This window comes from Canis aureus, chromosome 1 (assembly GCF_053574225.1).
Source record: "Canis aureus isolate CA01 chromosome 1, VMU_Caureus_v.1.0, whole genome shotgun sequence".
NCBI classification, from domain to species: Eukaryota; Metazoa; Chordata; class Mammalia; order Carnivora; family Canidae; genus Canis; species Canis aureus.
This window is the reverse complement of record NC_135611.1, coordinates 89,225,698-89,252,209: the sequence shown is the minus strand read 5'-3', so window position 1 is coordinate 89,252,209 and position 26,512 is coordinate 89,225,698. Positions and strand designations below refer to the sequence as shown.

Sequence of the window (26,512 nt, the reverse complement as noted above, 5' to 3'; positions counted from 1 at the left end):
TCTGCAGCCCAGGGTGTGATCCTGGAAGCCCAGGATCAAGTCCCATGTCAGGCTCCCTGCATGGAGCCCTCTTCTCCCTCTGCCTATCTTTCTCTCTCTCTCTGCCTCTCATGAATAAATAGATAAAATCTTAAAAAAAAAAAAAAAAAAAAAAGAAAACCCAAAGCATTCATAACCTCATCATCCCTAGATAATCACTAGTAGTCCTGTGAATTTCTTTCCTCCTTCCTTGCATGCACATGTAGAAATACATATAATTATATATAATCTTTTTTAAAACTACTTATCTCAACTCCCATAGTTATAAACGATGTACCTTAACTAGTACAGGTACATAGCAAGTTTAAGAACAAATTATAATTACTACCACTGTGTCCATTTTCAGTAGCCATTTGCAGTTTACCAAAACATATCCCAGCATCTCATTTGCCTCCCCTGCACAGACATCCTGATGAATAAGTCCATGTGACCTTTCTGAAACATCGTCCTAAGAAATACCTTTGAATTCAGGCAACATTTCGTGGTGTCCCTTTATCATTATTGTCTGTTTTGTTCTGCTTAAAGGGAACTGTTTTTTAAAGGATAGAAGTTTACCTCTTTTTCTCCTCTTCCCTACTGTCCATTCAGGGGTACCCTACAAAGTAAACACACACACACACACAAATCTCATCGTATGTCCAGCATTCGTGCTAGTTAGCTAACCCCTTCCTAATGTGGTTTTTCCAAACACTCTTTAGAGTTGCTCTTGAAGTTGTTTGGTTTTCAAAGCTGCCAAGTCTTACAAGTAAAATGACTGACATGGCATTCTCTAGGAAAGTCTTCATTCTGCTGCTTCTAGTACACAGTTGAAGGTTAAAGAAAATCCAACTCTTACTATCACTAGCACATACTAGGTTGGAGACACAAATGTACCCTTAGAGAAGTGGGCTAGAACTTCATACAGATAATTCACCAAAGAGATACAAAGAACCAAAGAAACATGACAGAGATGTCTGTCCTTACCATGAATCATACAAGTGCAAAATAAAATAATATTTTTGCCCAGAATTGGCCAAGTGTTTTGATTTTAAATGAAAACACTTGCTGCTGGTAGAGTTCTAAAGTAGGTGTATTTTACCCAGTAGACATTATTCTAAGAATCTCTGGCAGCTGTTGACTTGCTGTTGGAACTATAAGAACACAGAGTACAGTTTTACTTGTAACAGAAAAATAGGAAATATCCTGAATGTCCATTAATACATATCAAACTCTGATGTATTTTTATGATAGAATTATTTAGACATTAGACATTTTCTCTAATATTTAGTGATGCAGAAAATGTTTATGAGATAAAGTGAAAAGGGCAAAGACAAATTTGTATAATGTATGATCCCAGTTTTGTTCAAAATAAAGAAAACACACATTTGAAAAAGATCAAATAGTAGAAAGCCAAATATTAATAATTATTATTTTGGGGTAGTTGTATAAAAGGTGATAATTTTTTTAAAATATTTTATTTATTTATTTATTCATGATAGACATAGAGAGGCAGAGACACAGGCAGAGGGAGAAGCGGGCTCCATGCTGGGAGCCTGACGCGGGACTCAATCCCAGGACTCCAGGATTGTGCCCTGGACTAAAGGCAGGCACCAAACCACTGAGCAACCCAGAGATCCTCGATAATTTTTTTTTTTCAGATAAAGTACCTGCTTTTACTTAGGGAGAAAATAAATATTACTTTTTTAAATTTAAAAATTACTTTTAAATTTTCAAATGACTGAAAAATAATGGTTTTACATTTGATTAAAAAAAATCAAGGAGCCTTCCTTGTGTATTTCGAAACTCACCTTAATTCTGAATTAGTTTGCAGAGAGTTTTGAGAGCTGGTTATGTCAGGAAAATGAAAACGTGGCATATTCAGTAGTATTTTACATTTTATTTAATTTTTTAAAGATTTGTATTTATTTATTCATGAGAGACACACAGAGAGAGGCAGAAAGATAGGCAGAGGAGGAGGCAGGCTCCCCACGAGAAGCTGGATGCAGGACTCCACTGCTGGGGCCCTGAGATCCGGCCCTGAGCCGAAGGTAGATACTCAACCTCTGAGCCACCCAGGGGTCCCCATATTTTACATTTTTAAAGAAAGGTTTAAATCCTCCATGGAGATTATTTCTGTTGAAACATGTACAGTCTAAAAGTCTTTTTCATGTGGTTTATGTATACAATGGAATATTACTCAGCTATTAGAAATGACAAATACCCACCATTTGCTTCAATGTGGATGGAACTGGAGGGTATTATGCTGAGTGAAGTAAGTCAGTTGGAGAAGGACAAACATTATATGTTCTCATTCATTTGGGGAATATAAATAATAGTGAAAGGGAATATAAGGGAAGGGAGAAGAAATGTGTGGGAAATATCAGAAAGGGAGACAGAACGTAAAGACTGCTAACTCTGGGAAACGAACTAGGGGTGGTAGAAGGAGAGAAGGGCGGGGGGTGGGAGTGAATGGGTGACGGGCACTGGGTGTTATTCTGTATGTTAGTAAATTGAACACCAATAAAAAATAAATTTAAAAATTTAGAAATAGAAAAAAAAATAAAAAATAAAAATAAATAAATAAAAGTCTTTTTCACTTATGAAGGAAGTTATAAGGAGTTAATGACATGGCCATTTATTCCATGCCAACTATCTACAGTTGCCACACCACTGGAACCTTCCAAAGAATCCAGCAAATAATGTAATTGATGCTGTTAGTCCTTACGTTGTTTTTTATCACCTTCCTTTGGGGGGTCAGCTGTCTTCCCAAGCACAAAATACCCAAGTAGATGGAATCAGATGCTGCCTGTATTGATCTAATGGGGTGTTATTTACCCATTCATTCTACATATATTTACTAAGAACTTACTATGTGCCAGATGTAGTGTAAGTGTTTGAGGTCTATCAGTGAACAAAACAAAACTAGAGTCCCTGCCTCTGTGGAGTTTAAATTCTTCAGGAGGAGACAGACTGAGGCAAACAAAAACCCACTGTGATAAATAAGGAAACTCTATAGTGTGTTGGACACTGATGAGTTCTATGGGCAAAAAAGGAAGAAAGGAAGGAAGGAAAGGAAGGAAGGAGGGAGGGAGGAAGAAAGATAGATTAAGGAGAGTCAAGGGGAATCAGGAGTATGAGGGCAGGGAGGTGCCAAATAGGTTGTAGTTTTAAAATAGGATCGTCAAGCAAAGCATCAGATAGAAGTTGACATTTGAGCAAAGGCCTGAAGGAGATAAGCAGGTGTCTGGGGAAGATTGTTCAGGCAGTGGGAATAGCTGAAGCAAAAAGCCTTAATGTAGCAGCATTCCTGTGTGTTTGAGAAACAGTGAGTGTCTGAAGCAGGGGGAAGGGGTTGGGGGAGTTTGAAGGTGCCGAGGTAGAGGAGGAATGGGAGGAGGATGGATAAATCATACAGGGCTGCATCAACTGTTGTAAGGACTTTGGCTTTTACTCTGGGTGAAATGGGAAACCACTTAAGGGCAAAGTGACATGATCTGATTAGGTTTAAAGATGGATCACTCTGGCTGAGCATAGATTGTAGGCGCACAAGGGTGGCATCAGCAAGCCCTGTTGGGAGGCCACGAAGATGTAACACATGTGCGAAAAGATAATGGCTCTGCTCAGGAACACAAAGCAGGAGTGGTGACAGGTGACTGGATTCTGGACATTTTTCAAAGGCTTTGCTGGCTTGTTGACCGTGGTATAAGAGAAGGAAGACTGAAATTTAGGGCCTGGGAAGCAAGAAGTGGAAGATACCATGAACTGAGATGAGGAAGGTCCAAGTGAAGGAAATTTGGGAGGGAAAAGGGTTTTAGATTTGCAAAATTTGAGGTGTCTGTTAGGTATCTAAGTGGAAATACCAAAATGACCATTTAATATGCAAATCTGGAGCACAGAAGAGACATCTAGATGGTATTTGGAGATTCCAAAGCAAGTATGGATAGAGACGAGAACCAAGCAATCATTCTTGGACAGTCGAGCATTAAGAGGTCATAGAGAAAGAAAGAGGAACCATCTAAAGAGACTGAGAAGGACCAAGGAGGTACAGGGTGGGTGGCAGTAACAAACAAAAGAGTATGGCACTCTAGAAGCCAAGTGAAGAAAATCGGTCATGGGAGAGGGAATGATCGTCTAAGACAATAATCTGATAGGCAGAATGGGGGCTTAGAATTAGCCATTGGCAACATGAAGGTCATTGGTGATCTTGAGGAGGTGGTTCTCAGGGTAGTCATGAGAGCAAATCCCTGATTAAAGTACATTAAAGAGAATATGTGAAGAGGAATCAGGGCTTGAGAGGAGCAACATCTTTTTCAAGGAGCTTTGCCACAAGGAGGAATAAGGGAGTGAGGGGGAAGTGGAATCAAGAAAAGTCTTCTTTTTGTGAAGATGGAAGAAATGGAGGAGCTCCCATGGGAATGAAATAGAGTAAACAATTAAAGCTGACGTGAGAAAGGAGAGACCTGGAGGAGCGATGTCCTTGACTAGATGACAGGCTCCACACAGTTTAAATAAGCTTTCATGTTTTAGAGTCGTTAACTTCTGTCACATTCATCGCCAGTATTTCCACCTTGTCACTTGCCTTTTAATTTGTTCATGATCTATTTTGACATTGAGACATTGAGAGCTGTGAGTAGTCAAATCAATTAAATTTTTGTATTACTTCTCTAACTTTCATGCTTATTGAAATCTTTGCCTATTCAGGGATCCAATATCAGATAAATATCTATATATTCTTTTAAAATAAGATTTATTATTTATTTTAGAGAGAGAGCAAGGAGAGGAATGGGGAGAGGGAGAGAGAGAATCCTCAAGCAGTCTCCATGCCTAGCACAGAGGCCAACACAGGGCTCAATCCCAGGATCCTGAGATCATGACCTGAGCCGAAATCGAGAGTCAGATACTTAACTGACTGAACCACCCAGTGCCCCAAATAACCTATATATTCTTAAAGTAATGATGTAATTTGAGCTTTTGCAGGGGCACAGTCAGGGCTTTGGTTTGTTTTTTTTTATAGTGAGCCTGTTATTATTAAACCACTCAAATTTTATAATTCCAATATATTATTCAAACCTTACCAAAATGTTAGGAAGAAACTAGAAAATCAGTTATTTTTTAAATGTATTAACTAGGTACCATGTGGGAAACTATAGTGTGTGAAACATCTATCTATATTATAGTAGAGAGATTATAGTCCAATTAGTTACTTGGACACAAATGGAAATATAAATTTATCTAAAGGAATGCTTTGATGGGTGGGGAGTAATAGGTCTGGTAAGGTTGCCATGATCCATTCTTTAATTTTCTTCAATGGTTTTTAGTCCTGTCAAATTAAAGTCAGCCATTTAGGGGATCCCTGGGTGGCGCAGCGGTCTGGCGCCTGCCTTTGGCCCAGGGCGCGATCCTGGAGACCCGGGATCGGATCCCACGTCGGGCTCCCGGTGCATGGAGCCTGCTTCTCCTCTGCCTGTGTCTCTGCCTCATTCTCTCTCTCTCTGTGACTATCACAAATAAATAAAAATTTAAAAAAAATTAAAAAATAAATAAATAAATAAAGTCAGCCATTTAGTTCCATTGCAGAGAAATGGCTGGCAAATTCTATGGGTTTCTTTTTTTTTGAGAGAGAGAGTATAGGCACACACATGTGAGCAGTGGGGGAGGGGCAGAGAGCGAGGTTGAGAGAGAATCTTAAGCAGATGCTATGGCCAGCTCAGAGCCCAACTCAGGGCTCAGCCCATCTCACGACCCTGAGATCATGACCTGAGCCAAAACCTAGAGTCAGATGCTTAACCAACTGAGGCACCCAGGCACCCCCAAATGGCTAGCAAATTCTTAGCTTTAACACACATTGTATTTATTAAAAGCCCCAAATTTAAAATGTGCTTCAACAACCTAAGTCTTCATCAATAGATGATTGGATAAAGTAGATGTGATAGATACTATGAACTATTACTCAGCCATTTGTGACACCATGGATGGACCTAGAGGGCATTTTGCTCAGTGAAATAAGTCAGAGAAAGACAAACACCAAATGATACCACCTATATGGGGAATCTAAAAAACAGATGAATAAATAAAAGCAGAAGCCGACCCATGAATACAGAGAACAAACTGCTGGTTGCCAGAGGGGAAGGGTTGGGGGAATGGGTAAAATGGATGAAGAGGAGGAGGAAGTTCTAGGCTTCCAGTGATGGAGTAAGTCATTATATAAAAGACACAGCGTAGGGAATAGAGTCATTGCTATTGCGACAGTGTTATGTGATGATAGATGGTGGTTGCACTTGTGAGCACAGCCTAATGTATAGACTTGTCAAATCACAATGTTGTACACCTGAAACTAATATAATATGTCATTTATACCTCAATTAAAAAAAAAAAAAAAACATGTGCTTCAGAGGCTTATAAGAAGGTCAGAAATGTTACCCCTCCTTGGTGTATAGGATGCTCTTCATGTTACTTAAGATAAGAACCTGGGGCACTTGGATGGCTCAGTCAGTTGAGTCTCTGACTCTTGGTTTCCGCTCAGGTCATGATCTTGGGGTTGTGGGATCGAGATCTGCATGGGGCTCCACACGGAGTCTGCTTGAGATTCTCCCTCTCCTTTTGCTTGTGCTGTCTCTCTCTCTTTCACTCTCTCAAAAATAAATATTTTTTAAAGATAAAACCCTTATGTGTCATGGTTCCCTGATTATGGAGTTATCCTTGTTTACCATATAAGCCAACTGGCTTTAAAAATTCGGATGAATTAAAAGTTAAACACAAAAATCTTAGCATTAAAAAGTGAAAGGAATGTATTTGCTCTGATACATCCTAATGATTAAAAAGTATATATATTTGCTCTAAAAACATTGGAAGAAGTCACAAAGGGAATAATATTGAGTGCGAAAAATGTAGAACTCTATGTCATAATTATAAAATGAAAGCAGCATAGAACATGAATAATGTGCTTGCAGACAGATTAATAACCTTGATACATAAAAATCAATAAGCAAAACACTAGTAACAATAACCATAATAGGTAAAAATCAATAACTAAAACTCTAAGAGCCCCGTAGATAAATGGACACAGTAATAGAAAACTCAGAAGAAATACAGAGAGCTAAAAAAGGATATGCCAACCATGTTAACCTTCACCAATAATTTTCAGGAGTGCACATTAATATCAAGAGATGATTTCTTTCACCTAGGAAATTAACAAGGATAATTAAAAATAATAGTCACTGCTAAACGTGTAACAAAATGAGCTCCCACTCATTGATAATAGCATAAATGGGTATATTCTTAAGGAGAAATTTACTAAAATGCTTTTTAATGACCTTGTAGCTCTAGGAATCTAAGAAAGTGGACAAAAATAGAAGCCTCAAGTAATTACTGTTGTATCATTTGGAGAAGCGAATCCCTTGGACCACCTCCCTATCCTGTACCATTAACATTATTAAATGATGTATTAACACACAGTTGTGTTTACACAATGGTGTCTCTGGCAACTAGACAAAAATCACTATTCTTACAATGAATATTTATAATCAAATGGGAAAATCCATATTACATAAATGTTCATTGAAAACTGCTGGGTACAGACAGTATCCTAATATTTTTAGTACAGAAGTTCATAGAACAAAAGGTGGAAACAAATATGCCCAAATGTGAGAGTAGAGTTACCCGAGGGCAGTAGAATTGAGTACTTTTTTGTTCTGATTTATATTTTTTGGTACTTTCCAGATACTTTTACAGGAAGTATCTTTAATCAGAAAAAAAAATTTTTTAAGACTTTATAGAAAGAAACTTGTACACATGATCTGGGTTTAGACCAGGTCCACCATTTCCATACCACCATTGTGAGAGCATATGGAGCCAGTGAAGTATGCTATCAAAATGAATTAGAGATCAAGATTGATTTCAGAGAGATTGGGAGACACAGATTCTTTTTTTTTTTTTTTTTTTTTTTCCCTTAGATTCTAAGAATTCTCTTCCTTTCTTGGAAACAACTGCAATTACAACAAAAACATCATTAACCAAACTGGATTCTCCAGTTAACGATATTATTAGCCTATAGCATTTCACAGTAGTGTTGTGAACTCAAATAGGCCCATTTTGCTCTTGTAGATGTCGTCTGCTGCTGAAAATGGAGATGCCACACCTGGAAAACAGAATGAAGAAAAAACTTATAAAAAGGTGAGTGACTGTTTCATTTTCTTTCTTTAGCCCAGAAAGAGGAACATTTTCATTGCTTAGAATGTTAATCTACCCTAGGCCTTTTCTTCCTCTAGAGCAGTTGTATGTAAGTTACTGTCTTAGCTTCTTGTTGCTCTCACAAGTGACTACACATTCAGGGGTTCAGACAACACAGATGTATGATCCTGTAGTCACAAGGCTGACACGGGTCTCCCTGGGCCAGCATCTGGATGTCTACAAGACTGCATTCCTTCCTGAAGGCTCTAGGAAAGAGTCTGTCCCTTTATCTTGTTCAAATTCTCCAGACTGCCATGATTCCCTTCCAACTTCAAAGCCAGCAAAGACCAGCTGAATCTCTCTCAGGCTGTAACTCTCTGACACTTTAAAGGGCACTTGTGATGACTTTGAGCCCTCCTAGAGAATCCAGAATAATCTCTTTGTTTTAAAATCAGCTGGTTAGCAACCTTAATTTCTTTTGCATCCTTAACTCCTCCTTGCCATATAACAGATTCATGGGTTGCAATGATTAGGACATGGACACCTTTGCAGGGATGAATGGGTGGGGGGCATTTTTCTCCCTACTACAGTTACTGTGCTATAGAACATTGACAGAAGGGAGTTATTTGAAGACCCTTCTAATTCCTAAGAAGACCCTTCTGTGTATGCATTTGAATCTTTTTTCTTTTTAAGATTTTATTTATTTGAGAGAGAGAGCAAGAGCACCAGCAGAGGGAGAGGGGTATGGGGAGAGGGAGTAGCAGGCTCCTTACTGAGCAGGGAGCCCAAAGTGAAGCTCAGTCCTAGGACCCTGGGATCATGACCTGAGCTGAAGGCAGACGCTTAATCGACTGAACCACTCAGGCACCCCCAGTATGTTAATCTTTTAATTGACTTGCTATTTCCCACCAAAATTTTATACATTTTCTTATCTTTGTATTTTGGGAAAAAAAATTATAACATGAAATTCTGTCCCATTCCATTCTAAGCCTCTCAGTTTCCGTGTCTTCAGGTCGTTGCAACAAAAATCCCCTTCCAGTCTTTCCAGTGTATCTTACCTTGCAACTCTTTGACTTTGATAAATTCATGGCTCCTGGCAAGGAAGCAAATGTTCAGACACATTACTGGAGGAGTATATGTTCTCAGGCACCGCTGCTCCTGCCTTTTAAATTGACTGTACATTTTCCTTCTAAAAGTCCTTGCCCTCCTTCCCTCTTGGGAGTAGGAGGTTTGTGTATTGAAGGTTTAATCTATCTTAATTTTTCCATTTGCCTTTTATTCTTTCATGGATCGCTAGCATTAAGTTTTGTCATAAAGTACATGAACCATCTGATCCAACCACATGTTTGGGTCATGGAATGAACATGATATTTCCAATTCTGTTTTCATATGGGCAGATACGCCTTTTTTCCTGATAGATCTTTCCTTCTGGCTTTCCTACTCAGTTGAACATAGAACTATAACCAGGGAGCTGCTGTAGGGGGAAGATTCAAGAGCTCAAAAGTGTCTGGTTATATAAAATTTGTGAATCTGGCCAAAGGCAATGGTACACTGTTACTTATTTGTAGACACAGGTAGAAAACCAAATCCCATCTCACTTACCCAAGACTCCTTGTAAATTGAGTCAAGCATGAGAACTGGCAGAGAGATGATCAAGTTGCCAGCCTATCCCTGTTTGAGATCCATTTCGGGTGGTTTTCTCAGTCACCGTCCGGATGCGCTGTGGTTCTTGGCTGGCCTCTGACCCACAGGAGTTCTTCCATGATGCAGAAGTAACACGAGGAATGTGACCAGGAGATCTTAGAGTCTGCTGAGTTTGTCTTGTTCACAAATTGATAAAGGAAGTTTTCAATAATAGGATATCTCTGATTCTCTCATTAATGCCTCTAATAGCATATTTGACTCAGCGGTGTTGGTAGGGTGATAAGAACTAAAAATCAGATCTGAAGATTACAAATGATTCCAAAAAATAAGAGAAGATACAAGAAACTTGACAGAAAAAGGCCAACAATTTTCTTTTTTTTAACGTGTAGTGGCAGTGGAATCTTTGGATGATCTCTGATTTTAAGAGGAAGATAAGCAGTGGAGGAAAGAGGTCTTTAGCTTTTCTGAGAAATGCACCAAAAAGACAATATAATGCCTGAGTCTATCACCCTTAATAAATAGGGTGTTGATACGCAGAGGAAGAAGTAGCGACTATGCAGAGAAAGTGTGGTTTTTACACAGGTAACAGCTCAGCTGAACTACTCAATTTAAGTCTTTGCCGTGAAGCAAAGACATCTTCAAACCGGAGGTGTTAATAGTGGAGTTACCAGAGGTGATAAGAGTCTCACTAGCTGTTGGAAATGTGTCTGTCTCTAGGCCCAGATGAACCATTTCTCAAGTGAAAAAAATTCAAGTTAGGACAGAGAAACACCGAGTATGAGCTTTGAAAAATCCGGACAGTGGAAGGCTTTAGTGAGAAGCAGGAGAGAAACAAATATCATCCCTCTTTTCAGCAATCAGGAGAAAGTACATTCTGGAAACCAGATGTGGGACTGCTCCTCCACATAATTTGAGCATGGACTAGTCAATATATGGCTTATGTACATTTAGAGCGGAAACACACGTCTTCTACAAACCTGCAGAGGTTCATCAAGGTATAGTTGATGTCAAATTAACTACATTTTCTATTACGAGAGAGTCATTAAATTACTCTCAGATAAGGAGGATTCTCAAGTTTAATGAATCTTGATTTAATGGTGCCAGGAACATTGTCATGGTATCCTTTCAGACAAGGTAGAGAAATATTGCCTGGATATTGCGACTACTGGGCTTGTACCTGGTTGGACTAACATTTCCAATGAATGGTAGTTTTGCTTCCTTGTTGCCTTGTCTCAGCCAACATGGTACGTGAGTTGACCCTGTCTAGCTTAATACTTTTTACCCTTGACCTTAATGAAGACATGAAATTTGTGCTACGCCAATGTGCAAATGACAAACAACTGGGAAGGTAATTAGCAGACTAGCTGAGTGTCATCAAGGCCACCGTACATTTCATTAAATATTGTCCCTTTTGGGATACCTGGGTGGCTCAGCAGTTGAGCATTTTTGTCTTTAGCTCAGGGCATGATCCCAGGGTCCCAAGATCGAGTCCCGCATCGGGCTCCCTGCAGGGACCCTGCTTCTCCCTCTGCCTATGTCTCTACCTCCCTCTCTGTGTCTCTCATGAATAAATAAATAAAATCTTTAAAAAAAAAAAAAAAGGTATTGTCCCTTTTACAAATACTTGGAAGTTACCTTTCTTTCCCCATCCTAAAGACCTGACCATGAGGAACACACCGTTTTAATATGGAGCTTTGACAGCCCATTGGGTTTTTGCCTCTGACAGAAGTCAATCCAGGTTAAGAAGCCCCTGACCTAATGTGCTGGACAGGAGAAGGGTATCAAAAGAGTTTATAAGGAACTCAGGGTTGAGTGGGAGGGACAAGACCTGAAAACCACTTTAGAACCTGGTAGTTTATAATAAAGGATTCAATGGAGGAGAAATCATTATGGGTTAGAGTTAACAAGGAGGCTTGGGCTTCCTCTGTCAAGCCCCAGATTTATTGGACAGCTGCCAGCACCACTCAGCATCACGAGTGCTTGGATTTCCATGTGTTTAGGGAACACTCAGTGTTCATGGAACAGTGCCGTCCTCTGAGTCTTGATTACCTGCATGATTATCGCAGCTGACTACTCCTTGTTATTTCAGTTGCCCATTTTCCTAATTCATTATCAGTTCTTGATAAACCAAAGAATAGCTAACATCAGTGGGTGAGGCTAATAGCTGAAATAAGAATTTTGACTTAACCTGCTTAAAACAAACAGGTTGCCCATTCAGACAAGCATTAAAGGCTGCCTGGGTGTGTTTACAGAGTATAGTATTTCCATTTCCAGTTCATTTATGGAGTGTCTTCCGAAAGAGTTGTAAACACAAAAGCCTACAGCAGCCAAGCAGGTAACAGAGGAGTGAACTATTGGGGGGAGAAAGTGATAGACAGGAGAATGTGTCTTTTTTTAAAGGGGGAGGTGGCACTTGACGCCATCTAATAGAGCCCATGAATGAGTGCTTCCCCGGGGTTGCCAGACATACTGATTTTCAAGAAACCAAAATGTGCGCTCTGATGCAACACCTCCCAATTTTTAAAGGTTGGCAAACTGATGGAAAATTTTTCAGAACTCCTCTCTGGGTAAAGCAACAAACTACTGATCACATTTGACCTTTACACGATGGCCAGCCTGCAACCTTTGCCCTGTTTATGTAAAGATGTGAGGTGGGAAGAAAGGAGGATACAAAAGAAATGCATACAAGACCTGGTCCCCTGCCCTCTGTGACCTTACAGTTAATTCAAGAGGAAAAAAAACAAAAACAAAAACTAAAAGATCTACATGAAAAAATTAAATAATGACTCAAAATGGTATTACGTGCCAAACCAAGTGGCATTTCACGTAATCCTCTAGCAAGTGCTGACGAGCCCAAAGCTTATTCCAGTCTTCTGAGGAAAAGACCTTTTTTTGAACTTGTTCATTAACAAGAGCATTTTGCTGGGAAACAAATTTTATAGATGCCTCATTGCTTTCTGGCACGTTGGAAAATCCCACTCCTTCGGTGACTGCGGATTGATTTACCTACTCATTTGTGAGCACAGAGAGAGCTGAATGTGATTTGGTAGAGGGACAAGAGAGCCTGGCCTGGACAAAGTGTCAGTGTTTAGGGAAAGTACAAGCAAATTTGGGGGGATGGCCTGGCTCTAAGTGACAGGTAGCCTCTAGAGCTAGTTTATGGAGTTTGCCTTAGAACTTTCTGAAATTTTGAAAATGTCCTGTAATCTGCGCTGAGACACTAGCAACAAGCTGCATGGGGCTGTTGAGCTTTGGGATCTGTGTCCAGTTTGTCTGAAGAATGAATTTTTAATTGTAGTTAAATTTCAATGTAGATAAGCACACGTAGCTAGTGGCTACCATGTTGGGCAGTGCGTTTCCAGGCAGTGAGGTACCATGACGTTGGTTGGGAGATGAATGACATGAAGAAATAATAGTACAAATCACAATGAAGGTTGACCTGAAAGCTTCCAGAAGAACTACTAGAAATGTGCTACTACTGATAGAAAAACAGAAATTTGAGGAAGACTTTTTTTTTTATAAGGTGAGAAACTTAGAAGGACACTGAAGCTTGGAAATCAGTTCACTTTAAGAAAGTTCTCAGCCCCGGGAAAATACTGATGTTGGAGATCTCAGTTTTCCGTGTTTTTTATGTGAAGAAATTGCCCACCCCTCCCCCACTCTTACAACACAAAGAGACGTCAGAGTGATTGACTTATCCCAGTGATTCTAGCTGTTCTCTGTCAGGGAGATGATTAAAACCTCTGGCCATGCGATGTCCCAGTTTGGTGACTTGTTCATTGGAATTGATCATCGTTTCACCAGTCAGCTGGCACAGACTGCCCCAGGTACTTGTTACTGCCACCATTGGCATTTCTTCCTCTCTCAAGATGCCACCCCAGATGAGCATTCCAGGCTTCTTGCCCTCCCCACCTTCTACTTCTCCTTCCATCCTGGGGTGGCCCACAATAGCGCCCCCAACCTGCTGGGGATTCTGGTTTTGATGACTACTGCAGGTTGCCCAAGGGTGGGGAAGGATTGCCTGCTTTTGGCATCAATGACCCACCCATCACTCTCTCTACCTATTTTCTACCATGACCAGCACGCTTGATGGCAGCACTCAGAATAGCAGACTAGGACCCAGTGTCCTTGATCCGGGTTCCGTGGTTTTTTCCATTTTGTTGTGTTCTGTGTTTCAAGGCCTTAGATGTCAATGAATTTCAGTGTCCAGCCAGTTTGCCTATCAGGGAAGTAGGCAGTGATGAGGTTAAGAGGGAAGAATGCCAGCCCATCATGCCAAGAAAAGATGACTTTTATGATCTTTTAAACATAGGTAAGGTAACGACTCAGAGATACTTTGATCTAAGTGGGAGCATTTATTTAAATACAAGCTCTTTTATGAAATATTTCTTGGAACATATACAGGTACTGGTAACATTGGTTGCCTCCAGGGAGAACTGGGTGGTGAAAATTTTGAGTTGGGGAAAACTTGTCTGTATATACCTGTAGATCTGCTTAATTTTGAACCACATGAATGTCTTACCTGTTCAGAAATTGAATAAATAACGTTTTAAGATGGGAGTAGGGGCTGCCATGTGTCCCATGCCCTGACTGCTTGTCCTTCCCTTCGCAAGCTAGAGGGCCATCACCTCCATAAAACCAGATACTTGCTTTGTGCCCTGGTAGAGCTCCACTCTACAGCTCAACCAGAGACATGTTTTTCTGTGCATTGGGCAGCAGTTCTCATGAAAAGCAACCACAGTAGTCCCTAGGAAGAGTGATCCTTGGGCATTCTGATTGTTATTCCTAGTCACCTTCATCCAAAACATTCTAACCCAATGGTTTTCAACCACCACCCCCCTCCCCCCACGCCCTCCCAGGGAAATTTGGTGATGTCTGTCTGTAGACATTTTTGATGGTCACAGTTGCTGCGCTTGTGCAACTGGCATCTAGGAGGTAGAGCCCAGCCATACCATATCCTATAACACATAGGACAGTGCCCACGACAGAGAATTACTGAAATGTTAGTAGCAGCAGGGCTGAAAAACCTTGCCCAAACCAAACTATCCTTTTAAGAAGAGGGTAGATGTGAGTCTCACTCTTCTAGGTATTAGTTGTAAAATCTTAGGCATTTTTCTCTAATTGATCTGAATCTTCATTTTTCTCATTGATGAAATGTCATTAATACGTATCCTGAGTGCCTCACTGTGGAGTGAGGATCAGACACATCCTGGAAAAAGTAAAATACCAGTGTGTGAAATCACTGTCTTTATTAGAAAAAGCAAGATCCCTCAGCCTCTGATTTCCAATCAGATTAGTTCTCTTAGTACCAAGCAAGGCAGCTGGTGTGATTGCCTCCCCCAGTGCTGGGCTGATGAGGAGACTGGTCAGTTAGCATCCTGGTTGCTGGGCTCATGAGGAGACTGGTCCAGTAGCATCCTGGTGCTGGTTCCACCTGGCCTGGGCAGGGAGAACAGACAGTGCATGCTGGAGCAGGACTCTGGCATTCCATACAGCCATGGTTTCAGAATAAGAGAAAGATGTGCTCCTTCCTGATGGTGGACTGCCATTATGTATGTGTGTTTGTGTTTTTTAATTGAGCAGCAAGCAGATGAGCTACCTCATTCTCAGGGAAGGGAAATTTTTCAATAATCCCATTAGATTTAGAAGCATGTGGAATTATATACCATTACCATCCACCCACCTGTGCAGATCTTCCCTCCAAACCCTGCAGCGTCTGTAGGGTATCACCTGTGTTGCTGTGTTCTTCCTAAGTCCTAAAGCAAGTGATTACAGATCTGCTTTTATGACTTCCCAGCTACATTTCAGGTAATTAAGCAGAAACAGCAGGCAGCTTCAAGTAGGAGGAGAAGCCAAACCATCCTATCAAGGTGTTCCCTGGCATTGTTCATTTCTAAGTGACCTATTTTGACCTTCACATTGGAGGGAATGTCTATGTGTTAAGCCACCCGGGTTTGCCGCACTACTGCATTCTGATTAACTATGGAATTGCCATCTCTTGTGTGTGTGTGTCCCTGATCCTAATAAACATTGCATTGGTGTCCCCACAACACCCTAAACTTGCTGCACAACTTTCTTCAGAGCAACAACCACCACGCCATTGTTGGGTTTAGTGTGCATGGCAGGTTTGGAGGCTGGTGTTTTCCGTAGCATGCTGGGCCAGCTGAGCTGGAGCTCCTGCTCTCAGCACAATGTAGCTTTTGCTTTCAAATTTAAAGGCTTAATATGCCCAGATGACCTGCATACTTCTTTCCACAGTTTGGACAACAGGATTCTGATCTGGACCTCAGGCCTCTTGACCTAAGGCCTATTGCTTGTCCATTTTTTTTTTTTTAAGATTTTATTTGTAAATAGTCTCTCCACCCAACATGGGGCTTGAACTCACAACCCTGAGATCAAGAGTCACATGCTCCCCTGACTGAGCCAGCCAAGGACCCCAGCTTGTGCATTTTTATCGCTTCCATCCCATTTCCCTTGTGCATTTTTATCGCTTCCATCCCATTTCCCTTCCCAAATCACTTAACAGAGATTTTTAAAGTTGTCTCTTAGAAATTGCTTAAGAACATAGAAAAGAAAACTTCTAGAATTCTTTATTGTGGATTCCAGAAAAGAAGACCAGCAACATAAGTTAGGTTCTAGTCTTCTGTCTACTGCACAAACACTAATAAAATATATGCCTTGTGCTTATTCAGAATTTTTACTGTTTTATGGGGTTAGAATCATTAGTCGCTAGGAGAATCTAATTTATTGAACTCAAGCTGTTCTAGCCAGAAACCTGTTAATTCAGCAAAGAAAAGCATAGTTATTTTCAATTGGAAGCAATTTTAAAAGCTTTGTTAATAATAAGAGCAACATTTATTGAGTGCTTAGCATATGCCAGACATCTATCTGAGCACTTAAGAATTCTTAACTCATTTAATCTGATAACAACCTTGTTGCTATTTTATAGATGAAAAACTGAGGTACAAAGAGGTTCAGTTAGCTGTTCCAGGGCACCCAAGTAAGTGGCAGAGTAAGGCTGAGATTTGAACCCCAACTATCTCTCCCTGGGGTGTGTCAGACCCAAACCACTGCAGTATTTTCTGAAGCCTGTGGCACCTATGACATTAAAATGGAACGTTCTCAATTATCCACTAGAATGGTGGAGGCCAGTGGTATAAATGAAACTAGCCACCTTTGGAATTGGGCCAAAATAAAACTGAATAATTTTCAAACGTGCTTTCCTCCATTCAGTGGTTCAGAAGCCACCTTGCCTTGTCCAGAGTGTGTTTCTCCACTGAATATAGAATCTGCGTTGTACCCTCAAAAGGGGTATGACTAGAAACTACATATTAATTTTGAAATGAAAAACCATCTGATCCTTGGGCATTGTGTGGAACTCTGGAAATAAAATGACAAAGTGATGATTTCAAAAAATCATTCTTGAGCCCAAAACTAAAAATTGACATCCATTTGGAGGGGGTGATATATTTTGAACTGTCATAGTAGGAGAAGAACACGCTTCAGACCTCACTGTTCTGCAGGCTGTCACAGGAGGAGTAATAACTCACTAATAATCTGCTTCCATAGCTCAGAAGATCTGATAAAGAAAGCATTGGGTTGGAGGGTGAATACTTTGAAAGTTATTTTCCTGTGTGGGAGTCAAGTTTCTCCAGATGGTACACCTGTATTTTCTGGCAAGTTCGCTGTCTGTAGATCCTGTGTCTGTGGCTTTTATTGTACCACACAAGGCAGATAAGACCAGCCCTTTGCGCAGAAGCTGTCCGTGAGACATTTCAGTGCATCATCATCAAGGAGAGAAGCAAAAGAAGATAGCTGTGGTCTCTGAGGACTATAAAATTGAGATTCTCGCTCTGCTCTTATCTTTTCTGTTTAACCCCCAATACATATGTATGTCCAGACACCCAGAGACACGAAGTGGGTTCGGTTATAAGGAAACTTTTTAACTGTTCATTAGGTCTGGCTGTGCTTGTTTTCTCAGTGAGATCATCACCCATGCTTACTTTGATGGGAGTGCTTTTTACTCATCCAAGATGTGCTTCTGTATCCTGTGCATGATGGATCAGGGAGCTTTAGGTTATCGAGCCCCTAGCTGACATATAGGCTGTCCGGGTGACATTCTATTTCTCCCAAGCTACTTTTTCATGCTCTGACTTTGTCATTTTTTTAAGGATGTGGTTAATATCTGGGATATAAGATGTGCGTTTGATTGTATGTCCGTGCATTCATTCATTTATCCAGCTGACAAATACTTACTTAGCTTGACACCATGCTGGGCCTTGAGGGGAGAGCAGACGCCAGGACAAATGTGGTCCCTGCCCTAAGAATGCTTTCATTTTTATGGTACAGACAAACCAGAAGAAGGAAACATAATAAAACAATTACTAACTTTTAAAGTCCTGTGAAAGAAACCCACACATATATGGTAAATCAACTTATGACAGAGGAAGCAAGAATATACAGTGGGGAAAGGACAGCCTCTTCAGTGACTGGTGCTGGGAACACTGGAGAGTCACATGCCAAAAAATGAAACTGGATCACTTTCTTATACCATGTGCAAACATTAACTTAAAATGAATTGCATACTTGAATGTAAGCCGTAAAACTCCTTGAATAAAATAAAGACACTAAGCTCCTTGACATTGGTCTGGCCGGTGATATTTTGAACCTGACTCCAAAGGCAAGAGCAGCATAAGCAAAAATAAACAAATAGGATTACATCAAACCAGAAAGCTTCTGCACAGTGAAGGAAACCACCATCAAAATGAAAAGGCTGCCTACTGAATGGGAGAAGATATTACAAATGATATGGCCAATAAGGAGTTAATATCCAAAATATATAAAAACCCATGTGACTCAATGACAAAAGAAAGCAAGATGACTACAAAATAGGCAGACAATCTGAATTGCCATTTTTCCAAAGAAGGTGGGAGATAGCCAACCAAGTGAAAAAATGCTTCGTGTCACTCATCATCAGGAAAATGCAAATCAAACCCACACCTCACGCCTGTTGGAATGATGCTTATCAAAAAGAGAAGAAATAACAAACATTAGTGAGGATGTGGAGAAAATGGAACCCTCGTGCACTGTTGGTAGAAATGTAAATTGGTGCAGCCCACTGTGGAAAACAGTTATGAAAGTTCTTTAAAAATTGAAAAATAGAGCTACCGTATGATCTAGCTTCTGGTTATTTATCTGAAGAAAACAAAAATACTTATTCAAAAAGATATATATACCCCCATGTTCATTGTAGCACTGCTTAAAATAGCCAAGATATGCAGACAGCCTAAATGTCCATTGGATATAAAAAAGATGTGATACACATACACACACACACACACACACACACACACAATGGAATACACTCATCCATAAAACAGAATGAAATCTTGCCATTTGTGACAACATGGATGATCTTAAGGGTATTATGCTAAGTGAAATAAGTCAGACAAAAACAAATAGTGTATGATTTCACTTACACATGGAATCTCAAAACAAAACAGAACTCATGGATACAGAGGACAGATTGGTGGTTGCCAGAGGGGAGAGGAAAGTTGTGGTGGTCAAAATGAGTGAAGGGGATCCATAGTACAAACTTGGGAGTTATAAGTTACAGGGATATAATGTATGGCATGGTAGTTACAACTATATTATTTTATAATATTATATAATATGTATTGCATATGCAGTATATATTACTATATTGACTATAATATTGCATTGTATATTTGGAAGTTCCTAAGAGTTAATTTTGGTAGTCCTTATCATGGAAAAAAAATTTTGTAGCTCTACATGGTGCCTGATGGCAACTGGACTTATTGTCACTTTACAGTATTTACAAATATCAAATCATTACATTGTACATCTGAAACTCACGTAAATGTTATATGTCAATAATCCTTCCATTTAAAAAATGCTGTGAAGAAAATAAGAGCAGGGTTGCTATCTTTTTTTGTTGTTGTTAATTTTTATTTATTTATGATAGTCACAGAGAGAGAGAAAGAGAGAGAGACAGGCAGAGGGAGAAGCAGGCTCCATGCGCCGGGAGCCCGACGTGGGATTCGATCCCGGGTCTCAAGGATCGCGCCCTGGGCCAAAGGCAGGCACTAAACCGCTGCGCCACCCAGGGATCCCGGTTGCTATCTTTTAGATGAAGGATTTCGGGAAGCCTCTTTAAGAAAGTGACTTGGGGGCTGGGATTGCAAGTGCAAGAAGGAGCCAGCCAACAGAAGAGTAGAAGTAAGAATTTCTTTGGCAGAGACAACAGCATTTGCCAAGTCCTGGAAGCAGGAAGGAGCTTCATGGGTTCAGGGAATTGAGGGAGAGGCCAAGCGTGATGGAGGATCTTGAGCAAAGAAGCAGAAGTAGGACAGTGAGAGCAGTGGCTCTCACCTGAGCCCCACATTATGTCCCAGGGAACGCAAGGCAGTGCCATCACAGCTTGCGGAGGACCAGGGGCAGGTGGGGCCAGCATGTAGATCAGAGCCCAGGGATGCTGCTACACATTGCACAATGTGCAGGATAGGGCTCCGCCACAGAGAACTATCTGGCCCCAACTATCTAGTGCTAAATTGAGAAATCCTGAATTAGAGAAATAGGTGGTGGCCTGAGCTGAGAGATATAGTAGGCTGGACTGCTTGTGGTTGCATATGGGAGTGAGGGCATGAACCGAATGTTTGATGATCCCTGGAATCTAACCCAAGCACCTGGGTGGATGTCGTGGCCATTGATCAAGATGAAGAGGAGTGGTATAAGGAAGGGTTTAGGAAGGAAAATCATGTCTTCCAATTTGGACATGTCAGTTCCAAGACATTTTGAGCCATCGAAGGGGAGTATCTAGTTGATAGTGAGAAAGGTGGATTTGGAACTCAAGGTTACCCTCCTATTTGTTGAGCTGTGGATTCCCGAGGAACTGGTGAGTTAGACGGAGGAGAGGCCCCAGGACTGGGAAACATTTACATTTTGATACAACCTCTTAAGACTCTCCTTCATAGAGTTATGTTCTTGAAATAAACAAAGCTGGCCGACTCATTCCCATACACGTAGTCTTCCATCGGCCTTCCATTACCCACAGAGAAAATCCATACTCTGAAGCACAGCATAGGCATCCATAAAGAGTCTGTCCACAGTGGGCTTGTCTTCTCGCATCTTCTGCTATTCAGCACACACCTAACTCCTGCCACACTGGATACGTGCATCCCTGTTCCTTTAGGTCCATGCTGATCATTCTAGAAGGTCTTCATTCCAGAAACAGCTCTGTCATCGCCCATCTACACGCTCCTAGGCACTGACTGTTGGTTACATGTTCCCAGACCTCCCTCAGCACCCTGCACTTGACCTGTTATATCATGAATGACTTTGTGTTGTAGTAATAGCTTGCAGTTATATCCTGCCAACTGCATCTTGAGTAGCTAGAGAGCAGGGGCCTTGCCCAGTCATCTTGACATCCGTAGGGTCCCATACAGTGCCTGGCACCAAACGTTCAAGAGATGTATCACTTTTTTCTTCTTAATTCTAAAATTGTCATAGACATCCCAGAGAGATATATTCTTGAGCTACAGTTCCAGATCTGCAATTAGAGGTGAGATATGCTGGAGGGAAGAAGGGGGTGCTGGGAGAAGGGGGTGGAATTTGCACTTTGGGTATTCGGATCAGAGAAAGAACGCTTTGAAAGAGCCCAGTTCAGTTCTTTTGGCTTTTTATGTGTCAGAGATGAGAGCGATTATGTCTCTCTCCGGTCACTGCATGACTCTTTAAAAGTTGACTATTAATCTTTTGGCATCCTTAAGTCCCCTTGTCTATGGTCTGCAGACGCCTTACAATCGGCCGCTCTGAGTGTATGGAAGAGTTTCAGCAGTGAATTTTAAAAGGCCGTCTCTTCCCAACTCCATCACTTAAAGGTTCCATTCTTTCTAGATATTGCCTCAGTTAAAGGGTGCCACTTGGTGGGTGCCAGTTACTGTCAGGGAGAATCAGGATTTAGGAGGGCTGCCCTCCTAAGTTAAAGGCTGCCCCTAGGTGGGTGCCAGTTACTGTCAGGGAGAATCAGAATTTAGGAGGGGTTGGCAGCCCATTTCTCGAACACAGTAGCATACCAAACATCTTTTTCTGTGTAACATGAAAGACACAGGACCAATAATTTTTCAGGTTTGCTATTTCAAAGGGAAGGAGAGGGAGTAAAAGCCTGGCAGTTTTCAGAGCAGCTACAACCTCATGAAGTAGACTTTAAACCTGCAGTCAGGACCCAGAGGCAGGCGGTGGTGATGAGAGCCCCGGCCCTCCTGCTTTGCCTTCATCCCTCACTAGTGCAGAGCTGAGACAGGGAGCCTGGCTGGGTTGCCAGGCTGGCTCTGCTGTTTATGAGCTCAGTCCCATGCAGGACAGGTAATGTCTGAGCAGAGCAATGCCACAGTATGGTTTGACTAGTGAATCTGATGATGGATGAAAAGGCACTCGGAAGACCATAGTTGGCTATACAGATATTAAATTGGTACTGTTGTCACTAGATCCCCATGGAATGTAAGCCCCACAAGAACAAGTACTTGGCCAACCAGCTGGAACTCAATACTTAGTGAAGGAACAGATTTTACTTCACCTTCACATGCTGCCACATTGTTCACCTTGGAATTCCAAATGGCTTGGGACCCTGGTCTCTGTGGATGGCAGTCCTTGCTGTTGGGTGTTGAGGTGATAAGTTATTTAGAAAGAGCAGTAGGACTCTGTGGCCAAAGGAAATCTAACTTTTGGTTATTAAAGACACCTCAAAAAAAAAAAGTATCCTATGGAAAACAAGGAAGTTTCCTTGGAAAACAAGGAAAAATGTTTTCCTTGATTTCCATTTTATTTAAGTAAAAATTAAAAGTCTTGTAGCTTTACCATCTCTCTGGTTTATTTTTACGAAACTGATTTTAAGCTCTAAGAGTCCTTTCTCTTCATCTTTCTTTGCCTTTGTGTGTTGTAGCTACTGTTCCTAGGCCAGTAGAATTCCCCAGGGGGAAATGAAATGTTCTCTCCAAGGCTGTAGAATGCAGTAAAATGGGGTGAGCTTGTGCCACTCAAGACTACAGGATGGGGAAGTTGGGGGTGGGGAGGGCATGTCCAACTTTGTGTTGCATGTGTTTTAAAGAAAATCTCAGAAAACAAAGCAGCACAAGTGGCACAGTCATCCCCTAAGAATTTTTTTTTATTTTTAACTTAATTATGATAAACTCAGAGACAGATCTGTTCCGCCATTTCATCGCCTGATGTCTGATGGAACACTTAATTTAGATATAACTGATATTATAAATTAGGGGTGTCTTAAAGTTGTAAATACAAAAGAGCCTTTGAAGCATTGAAGTTTCATTTGTGAACAAAATCAGAAAGGATGGAGTCTTCTGAGGTTCTGCTTTGATAAGCAAAATCCTGTTTTCCAAGGGAAGTATTCCATGTAATAAAAACAGTAAGTTTCTCTTTCCTTTTGGACTTTGAGGTATGCCAAGTTGGCCTGCTTTGATGCTGACCTCCATACTTTTTGTTCATACATTTATTTTTAAGCAAGTTTTATTAGCATATGGGATACTTCCATTGACACATATATTGCTAATTTTTAAATTTGGGGTTTTTTCGGAAAATGGAAGTCCTGAATTATTTCACATGAGTTTCCTGAAGGGTGAGAAGAAGCTACCTAGCATGATATAGCTCATGATTGACCTAGCCAAGGAAAAGGGTGTCTTGCTGGGAGCCAGATGGCTCCACAGAACAGAAGTAGCTGTGCCTATCAGAGGGGCAGCCACGGTGCTCAGAATCTCTTGGTGCACAGGGCAGAGTCTGGCTGAATCTAGGGTACCAGGCCACAGCCCTTTATCCATAGGGTTCCATCCTTGTGAAGGAAGAATTTAAACTGGCAGCCTACTCTTGAATAGGAAACAGTTATAACCATCCACGGCCTTCCTGCTTATTGGCCCAAACTCATCCTCCCCAATGTCACCTGGACCAGAGATCATTGGGTACCCAGTGGCCTCAAACAGCATCTTTGGCCTTAGAATATCTGTTTGCCCACCACATGTTCTCACTCAGTAGATAAACCTGAGTACCTATACATATTAGGCAACACGGCTATAGCCTTGAATACAGGGGATTGGTCTGTGACCTCACAGAATCATGTTATACAGGGCCTGGACTTTTTAGCACTGTTGCTGACTTACCTTTCAAAAAGTTTTCAATTTACACTGCCTCCAGCTGATTTAAGAAAGTGCATGTTTTCCCAGGTTCTGACACTGAGCCCTATTCATTTTAAGAATCTCTGCTAGCTAGATGAAAATGCCTCAGTTTGCATTCATTTATAAGAGCTACTTACATATTAAGGGCTTGCATTTTTATTGCAAATGTTTTTTTAAAATTTTATTTATTCATGAGAGACACAGAGAGAGAGAAGCAGAGACACAGGCAGAGGGAGAAGCAGGCTCCATGCAGGGAGCTGGATCAGGACTCGATCTCGGGACACGCCCTGGGCTGAAGGCGGCGCTAAACTACTGAGCCAACCAGCTGCCCGTATTTTTTGTTGTTGTTTTTTAATTTTATGTTTTTCTTGTTTTAAATTAGTCTTTAATTTTGCTCTCTCTCTCTCTCTCTTTTTTTTTTTTTTTTTTGATCCAGGCTTTTATGAAGTTGGATTTGTTAATATTTCCCTAAAGGCTTTTGTCTTCGCCCTCATTTTTAAATGTTATGCTGGAAATGCTTTGTTTAAATTATAATATTCATAATAATGTAAGACTTCCCAAAGAATTCTTAATTTTCAAAAATTTATATTTACATTAATTCCTCTAATTAAGCTTCGGAATTCTAAGATTGTTGCTTCTAAAAAGATTGCTATTGCGATCTTTGTTGAAATTGGTTTAAATTTATTAGTGATTTTAGAGAGAAGTAGCATCTTTAACTGTTAGGTCTTCCCTTCCAAGAGTTAAATGTCGGTATATTTATTGTCTTTTATGGTATATTTATTGTCTTTTATGCTCCTCAGTAACTTATAGTCTTCTGAGACTTTGTACCTATTTTTTATTAAAAATTTTCCTAAGTAATTTATGTGGGATTTTCTTTTTGTTCTTATTGTTATGGGTTTTTTTTTTCCCTCTATTACAAATAAGATTTTTTTTTTCATTACATTTCCTAGCTGGGAATGTGTGAGTTCTTGACTTATGTGAGTTTGTTTTATAAACTGCCAACTTTATTTTTAAACTATTCTCCTAGGTCCATGATTGATTCTTGGGTATGATAGGTGGCAATCATATCATCTGTAAATTATTTTTCTCCTTCTAACCAATATTTTGTATTTAGTTTTCTTGTCTTATTTTACTAGTGTGATTTTCCAAAATAGTATCAAAGAATCTTAGTGATAACAGGACTGCCTTGTCCATGATTTTAAAAGACAAATGGCTATTGTACTGTCTCCAGAGTATAATTTGTGGCACACATGGGTTATTAATAGCTATTTAAGTAAAACTTTCTTGGCCATATACATTTGGGAGGTACTATGGAAATGGTATAGTGTTGTCATTTAACTCAAGAACTATTTTCCATATTGAGAAAGTTTCTTTCTGACTCTGGTTTTATTAAGAGTTCTTTAAAATCTTCGGATCCGGGATCCCTGGGTGGCGCAGCGGTTTAGCGCCTGTCTTTGGCCCAGGGCGCGATCCTGGAGACCCGGGATCGAATCCCACATCGGGCTCCCGGTGCATGGAGCCTGCTTCTCCCTCTGCCTGTGTCTCTGCCTCTCTCTCTCTCTCTCTGTGACTATCATAAATAAATAAAAATTAAAAAAAAAAAAAAAAAAAAACCTTCGGATCCCTGGGTGGTTCAGTGGTTTAGTGCCTGCCTTTGGCCCAGGGCATGATCCTAGAGTTCCGGGATCGAGTCCCATATCAGGATCCCTGCGTGGAGCCTGCATCTGTCTCTGCCTCTCTCTCTCTCTCTCTCTCTCTCATGAATAAATAAATAAAATCTTTTTAAAAAAGAGTTCTTTAAAATCTTAATTGAGTATTGACTTCTGTATATAATTGATTTAACAGACCATGGAAAGGCAATCAGTGGAAACAGCTTTTGAGATACTCTCAGTACTTGAAAATAGTAAAACTGTGTTTCTCTTAAAATATTATTTAATTTGGATTTGGTATCAGTCTATGGATAGAGTATTTGTAGTTTGCTTATAATTTGGTGCAGTGTTTAGAATTTCTTCCAATAGGCCTGCTGTCCTTTCCCCCATACCAGAGTAATCTGTGTGGAAATTATCCCAAGAGTTAATGCTTTTCACAAGCTGTCTCGGGGAGGTATGTGTGACCTTTGCCTTAAAAACAACAATAAGGGGATCCCTGGGTGGTGCAGCGGTTTGGCGCCTGCCTTTGGCTCGGGGCGCGATCCTGGAGACCCTGGATCGAATCCCACTTCGGGCTCCAGGTGCATGGAGCCTGCTTCTCCCTCTGCCTGTGTCTCTGCCTCTCTCTGTGTGTCTCTCATGAATAAATAAATTACTTATTTAAAAAAAAAAAAAAACAATAAGGGGCGCTTTGGTGGTTCAGTCAGTTAAGTGTCTGCCTTCAGCTTTGGTCATGATTCCAGGGTCCTGGGATCAAGTCCTGAGTCGGGGCTCTCTGTTCAGTAGGAAGCCTGCTTCTCCCTCTCCATTTGCTGCTTCCCCTGCTTGCGC

General features: G+C 40.7%; 1 protein-coding gene and 1 long non-coding RNA gene across 7 annotated transcripts in view; one reads left to right on the top strand and one right to left on the bottom strand.

Moving 5' to 3' along the window:
- Positions 1-26,512, top strand: part of PIP5K1B (phosphatidylinositol-4-phosphate 5-kinase type 1 beta) — a 300,319-nt gene that overhangs the window by 113,413 nt on the left and 160,394 nt on the right. For 5 of the 6 annotated variants that reach the window (XM_077907918.1, XM_077907928.1, XM_077907937.1 and 2 more), the window contains one exon: positions 8,122-8,190. In XM_077907918.1, coding sequence (XP_077764044.1) covers positions 8,122-8,190 — 69 coding nt within the window. Of the gene's footprint in view, positions 1-8,121; positions 8,191-21,248; positions 21,413-26,512 lie in introns of those variants that run through there. The other variant, XM_077907961.1, reaches the window with a different exon arrangement.
- Positions 8,041-26,512, bottom strand: part of LOC144319676 (uncharacterized) — a 30,953-nt gene continuing 12,481 nt past the window's right edge. Inside the window, exon 4 of the long non-coding RNA XR_013385434.1 lies at positions 8,041-8,155. This is a non-coding gene — a long non-coding RNA (uncharacterized LOC144319676). The remainder of the gene's footprint in view (positions 8,156-26,512) is intronic.